The sequence below is a fragment of the Amblyomma americanum genome, chromosome 2 (assembly GCF_052857255.1).
Source record: "Amblyomma americanum isolate KBUSLIRL-KWMA chromosome 2, ASM5285725v1, whole genome shotgun sequence".
Taxonomy (NCBI): domain Eukaryota; kingdom Metazoa; phylum Arthropoda; class Arachnida; order Ixodida; family Ixodidae; genus Amblyomma; species Amblyomma americanum.
Window position 1 is genome coordinate 195461384 of NC_135498.1, and position 6976 is coordinate 195468359.

Sequence of the window (6976 nt, forward strand, 5' to 3'; positions counted from 1 at the left end):
TCGTCAACATCGCTGATTTCGCTTAAAAGAGACCAGTCGACAGAAGAGAAGAAACCGAAGAGACCAACATAGTCGCCAAGTGCGTAAGCGAAACGGGGGGAATTCCCCGCACGATTTGAATTAGCAGAAGGTGGGACAGAAACCGAAGCCGTTATGAGAATTGGAGGATGAAATTTGTCGCAGCGAGTAAGTGAGATGTCAGATGACGAGACTCGAACATTTTCAAAATTAGATAAACAAATGTCAAGAACATTACCACAACAGTTTTCAATTAAATTGTGTTGCTGCAAGGTGTTAAAAGCTATGAAATCTAAAAGCCGGTTGCACTTACTAACTAAATAATGATTGTTGTGTGAATATGTAAAGGTATTCCAGTTAATACCTGGAGTATTAAAATCCCCTAAAATGAGCAGTTTGTGCTTGCTATGAGAAGTGATAACATATTCAATAGAATGTAGTACATCATCGTAGGCAGGAGGAGGCAGATTAGGGGAAATATAGAAAGCTGCCAATAAGAGTTTTTGATGTCGAGTTAAAGTTAGCTCTAACCAGACAGATTCTTCGATGGTTTCCAGGTCGGAACGCCGAACGCACTGCACGGAACTGTCAATAGCAATGAGCACTCCCCCTCCCTTTTGTTTAGAAGCTGATTCAGGGCGGTCACTTCGAAAAACAGAATAGTTATTAGGAAAGAAGTCACCTGAGTTAACTTCGCTAGACAGCCAGGTCTCAGTAATTACAACAGCCGAATAACAAGAGGCTAATGCATTGGGAAAAAATACAGGTTCCTTAGTCCGAAGACCTCGGGCATTTTCGTAATATATATCCAAGTTAGGGTTGACTGCGATCAACCGTCAGCTCGGAAGGATGCAACATACCATCCAGGAGCTTTCCACGAAAAGCCTTGAAGATGCAGCCCGTAGGCCACATCGAAGGGTCAACAAGCTGATCGTAAAATTCCGCGCTGACTGTGAGGTAGAAGGACGAGTAGGAGTCATATTTCGTTTTCAACTGCCGGCAGGTTAGAGGGGTTACGTTCACGCACTTCAGATGGTTCGTCAGATCAGCAGACGTTGTCTCAGGGCACAGCTTGGAGACGAAAATAGCCTTCGGGCGCTTCTGAGGTCTGGCGACGTTCAGACTGGATGAGCTCGACGAGCCAGTGATGGCTGGGCTTCGGTGCTTCTTCTGCGCCTCAGGCGAATTAACTACAAGTGGGGGGACAGATACAGATGTCGGGCAGGTGGCCAAATCAACAGGCGCCATCCCACAGTGAAGGGCAGCAGAGTAGCTCTTGGATGGCTGGAACATACGGGAAGGACTGTTTGCGGACAGGGGCTCGACGAAAGGCGGATCACGCTGCGATGAAGCAGGGCGCCTCGCAAGCTCCTCGCGTAAGGTGCGAACATCAGCCCGCAGAGAGGCAACGACCTCGGCCTGGGGAGCGAGCGCCCGCGAGTTGTCACCACGAAGGCGATCATTCTCCTCCCGCAGCTGGGCGACCTCGTCGCTCAGAAACGAGATTCCTTCAAATGCGTCGAGGAGGAGAGCCCGAAGGGAGGCAAGCGCACCGTCAGGTTCGCCCGTCGGGGAGGAAGTGAGGGAACCGGTCGGGTCGGTCGGGTGATGGGGCTGGTGGGCCGTGGAAGAAAGGAATGCAGCCGCTGACACGCCACCGTCGCTAGGCTTAGCACCGCCGCAAGACGACAAACACAGATTGCACATGAATGGTGGCGAGCCGGACTTCAAAAGCTGCAGCTCGTCGTCACTCCAAGTGACACACTTCGCGTGTACACGTTTGTTGCAGTCGGCACAACGAAAAAACTGCTGCTTACCAAAAAACGGACGGGAGCACAGCACACATGCGTCCTAATAATAATAATAATAATAATAATAATAATAATAATAATAATAATAATAATAATAATCATTTTATTGCACAAAAGAATTCAAAGTACAAGAAACGGGCCTGTCAAAGCCACCAATGGCTTGAAGGACTTGGCCCGGCAAAATCAGCGGACGAGTGTGCAATATTCACTCGACGCATAACAGGGTGAATGCAAGGGTATTAACAGTTAAGAGGCTAAACACAAACAAGGAGCAAATCACGAGACAAGAATCAATACACATAAGATATGATGAACATATTTCAGAGGTGATGACCAATACTTTTTAGAAGTATTGAAACAACCGCGTTACAGTGAACAAATTATCTTTTTCAATGCCTTTTTTGACTGAATCGAGAATGCCTCATTTGGCAAATCGTTCAGAATTTTCGGCACGTAAACACAGCGTCTAGCTTCACCATATCTTGTTGAGGATCGCGGCACTACATAGCGTAAACTATTACGAAGGCCTCGGGGGGCTGTATAGCACGTTTTAATATCACTGAACCAAAAATGCCGTAGCACCACAGTTTGTACAAACAAAGACCAGAAGCAAGGCAAGCCAAGCGCCGAGAAGATGTTATGATTTTTGAGTGACGAATTATTGTAGGCTAGATTTCTCAGTATGTTCTTTAACAAAGAATCCACGCGGTTTTGCCATCGGGTAGGGCAAAAAGCAAAGACGGTAATCCCATATAGAAGGGTGCTGTAGACCAAAGCATGTGCTATCATTTTTTTTACTGGAAACAGTACGGGAGACTTGATGTTGAAAAACAACCATGCAGCGCTCCTGAGCTTATCGCAAACATGTGATAGCTGAGTGTGCCACGACATATCACTGTCGAAGAATACTCCCAGGTATTTTACCGAGTTCACGTAGGTAGTTGGCACGCATCGACAGGAATGGCAGTTGTGACTGTGCAGAAAAACTGGCGCGTTTATAGCGGTTAATTTTAAAGGGGATCTAAAGCAAACGAGTTGGGTTTTTGAGGTGTTAACCATTAAATGGTTATCAGCGGACCAAGTCATTGTTTTGTGTATATTACCTTGGAGATTCGAGACAGCCATGCTGTAAGAAATATGTTTTGAGAGCAGAACAGTGTCGTCAGCTTATTGAAATATTAAACCTTTTGAAACAACCCTAGATAAATCATTAATAAATATATTGAAAAGTAGAGGTGATAATATAGAACCCTGAGGAACTCCGGCCTTCATTGGAAGTTTACCACTTGCGTTTTTAATTTCGTCTAAGACAACTACTTGTGATCGTTCGGCGAGACAGCTTTTAAGGGCATCGTAAAATGGCCCTCTAAAACCGCTGGAATATAATTTTTGTAAAAGAATCCCGTGATGAACTGTCTCGAAAGCTTTTGATATGTCCAGGAATAAAGCAACGCTAAACAAATTTTGGTCAAAAGCCGAAAACAGTTCATCAGAGAACTCTTCTAGAAGGGTTACCGTACCACGACCGGATACAAAACCAAACTGTCGAGTAGACAGAATTGAAAATTTCTCAACGAAAGACGACATGGATTTCAAAAGGAATTTTTCAAGAATATGAGACAGTATGGGTAGGATTGAAATAGGCCGATAGTTTTTGATGTCATCCCTTTTTCCTCCTTTATAAAAGGGCTTAACAATCACAGTTTTAAGCTCCTTGGGGATAAGCGCGGTATCAAGAAAACCGTTTAACATGAAGAGCAGGATATTGGATAATGCTGCAAAGTTCCTTTGTAGCAGGTTCGCAGATAAGCCGCCGATTCCAGGAGGCTTATTGCGCTTAAAGCTGAAAATTATTTGGTGAAGTTCATTTTCTGAAAATCTAGGTAGGGAAGCGGACGCTGACATAGATTCCTTAAGCGTGTATTGGACGGCCTGGCAAGAAGATGCATTCTCGGAAGCCAGCGCAAACAGTTGATTGAACTTATCTGCAACCTCGACCGAGTCGCCTGGAAAAAACGAGATTGGGGAAATGTATGCAGCGTTCTTGCCACGAAGATAATTTATCAGTGACCATGTTTTTGCGGGATTCCTTGACGACTGATGAAATTTTTCGAAAAAGTACTGGCGCTTCGTGCATCTTATTAAGGCAACTACCCTATTTCGTGCGGTTTTGTACTCAAGGCGTAGGTGTTTATTTTTTTAGGCATGCTTACACCGTTTCCAGAGCATGTCTCTATAGGAAATGGCCCGCATTATATCTGCAGTCAACCAGTTGTAATCCTTCCTGCGCTTGTTTATTACGACGTGCTTTGAATTATTTTCGAACTTTTTTATTTGGTCGCAGAAGATACTGTACACCTTCTGTGGTGGATTAGATTCAGTTATTGCCATCCAATTAAAACTGTTAATCAAGTTATCCAAGGTCCTTTGGTCGGTTACGGTGATGTAGCTTAAATTATTGGATGTGGTGGATCTAAGAGCAGCTGGCGTAGGAAACGATGGAGACGAACGACAAGCGACGAGATAATGGTCCGAAAAACGTTGCAAAATAACACAAGAAGCAAATGAGTAGTTAGGGGCACGTAAGGCGATATGGTCTAGACAAGATGTTGTTAAGTGGTCTGCAAGTATTTCTTCACGGGTAGGAGCGGTTATTGTATTTGAAAGACCGTGCGAGGACAGGAGTGACAGGTAGTCGGATACAGAGCCCACCGTAGGACACAAGGTATTTATATTTAAGTCTCCCACTAAACATAATTCTTCCACGGAATTCCATAAGGTCAACGTTTCCTCGAGTTCCAGTAAAAAACGAGTAGTACTGTTGCAAGGTGGCCGATATAGAGCTACTAACCTTAAACACCGAGCACCACAGGATACCGTAAGCGCTAAGCATTCCGCATGAGCGAGGTTCACGACAATAGGCGCAACGTCAAACGTGTCTCTTATAAAGATGGCGATTCCGCCCCCTCGTCGATGAGGCCGCGTCACAAAATGGCACTGATAGCCCGGCACTGACAACGTATGCATGCATCTGTAACATTGATTTCCGTCAAGACGAATACATCAACAAACCCAATTCCTGATATGGCAAATAACTTAAATTCTTCCCAGTATTTTCGAAGGCTTCTGACATTGGTGTTTACGACAGTAAATTCATTCTCTGAGCTCTGATGAAATGTGTCCTTGAAAGACCTAAAGTTCGGTACCTGGCAGAAGGTGCTGTCCATGGCAATTATACGATTAGATCCAAGTCTGCTGGCTTAGTTATTCGGAGAAGAGACGAGCTTTCAGATTTTTTCACAAATATCTTGCCCCGTTTAACCCAAGAAAACTTGTACTCATTTAGTTTTGCCTTGGTCCTTGCATGCCAGAATAGATCTCGGTTCAGCTTTGTCAGGTTCTCGTTGAAAAACATCGTTTGTCGCTTTCCAGGTTCGCAAAGACTCCGAAGCTTCCCGCGGGCTTCGAACAACTTTTCTCTGGAAGCAGAGGAAGTGAAGCGCACAAGAATATTAGGAATAGCGTCGCGCCTGCCTAATAATAACTAATAATAATAATAATAATAATAATAATAATAATAATAATAATAATAATAATAATAATGTTATTTATAAAATACGACTTTACATCAGTTTACATGATGCAGGAGGCCTGCAGAAAAAGCTGCCTAGAAGCCAGTTTGACAGGGCCGCAGGCCCCCTTCATTGGCAGTTTGCGTAAAGTGAGCAGACAATGATATTAACAGCATTTTTGTTACAGCAAATTAAAAACAAAAAGCGTGAAAACACAGTTCATGCATAGCACCACGCGAGAGTATATGGCAAACAAGAAACATTGGATTTAGTGACAGTTCCGCCTATGAATCACACAAACATAATCCACTGCTTAAAATACACAAGGAAAAGCTATTTTTTGAAGAGATCGTGTCTTGAACGTGATGTTTTCTAGCTGGATATTTCTAGCGTGTAAATTGTTCAGTATTCTGGGTAATTTATTTTTGCAGCATTTGTAGACCGCATGTTGTTGTCATTAGTTTACTGAATACTTGCTTGCAACAAATAATGATAGTGCCGCGAGCTCTTGTACAGTTAAATGAATTGTCCCGCATCACAGTCCTAGACAAAGAATAGGCAATCGAGCAGATCAGCATGCCCCCAGGAAACGTGGCGAAACCGATCCTAGGATTCGCGCGTTCCACACGGGCTAGGAACGCGGATGTCAGGAGTGGTGTTCAACAGAGGCTGTGATATCAATTTTTCTTACGCGACCCAAGCTGGGCCAGCGGAATTACCGGGTGCTCGCACAACTCAGCCTAGCATTGGCAAAGCGTAAGTTTTGACCGGAATGCTTTTCTCACAACGAGAGGTGCCATTGCTGCGCGTCTGCATGCAGGGCGGCGCCAAAAGTCCCAAAGACGAGGATGGTGCCAAAAGTTCCAAGGACGAGGCTGGCGCTAAAGCTTCCAAGGACGAGGAAGGCAGCTCTAGCACCTCGAGCAAGAAGAGCAAAACAAGCGCTGCGCAGCCAGGGGCCGAGACCACCGGCGACGTTAAGGGAGAGGCAAGCCGGGAAGCCGCCGAGGCAGAAGCCAAGGCTCAAGTGTCGAATGAAGGGGATGCCATGGAGGCTGCAGCCAAAGCCCCAAAGGACGGGGACGCCAGTGAAGTGCCACCTCTGGCCGACGCGACCAAGTAGGCGCCCGACCACCGCAAAAGAACCGCAAGACTGCGAGCTGAACTATCATGCGTGTGACACTTTCATCACTCTGATCTGGCCCTGCATACACGCCAGGAGTGGCGCTTGCGAAGTTCCGCTCGCAGTTACTAGTCACTCTGAGCACTACTCGGTGCACGCAGCACAGCTACAGTTCACCGACGTCAGTGATGCGAGTTCACACATGGGTCTTCGCACGAATCTGGTGTACCTTAAAGTTCTTCTTGAGACCCGCATTTTTATGTTTAATATAAATCATATTCGTTTTCCTGAGTAAAACACTGATCCATTCTATTCCTGATAATATAGAGAACATTTCTCAAATATTACATGAAGCCCGATTTCTACCCGAAAAGGCACCTTCAAGAAAACGATGTCTGACATTGAACAAAGCTGGACTTCAGCAAAGTGGAAGTTTGGGCTGGTCACTGGTA

General features: G+C 45.1%; 1 protein-coding gene across 1 annotated transcript in view; it reads left to right on the top strand.

Moving 5' to 3' along the window:
* Positions 1-6763, top strand: part of LOC144119395 (testis-specific serine/threonine-protein kinase 3-like) — a 984587-nt gene extending 977824 nt beyond the window's left edge. The window contains exon 9 of the mRNA XM_077652021.1: positions 6222-6763. Within this exon, the coding sequence (XP_077508147.1) occupies positions 6222-6524 (303 nt within the window). The 3' untranslated portion in view covers positions 6525-6763. The remainder of the gene's footprint in view (positions 1-6221) is intronic.
* Positions 6764-6976: the final 213 nt, after the last annotated feature.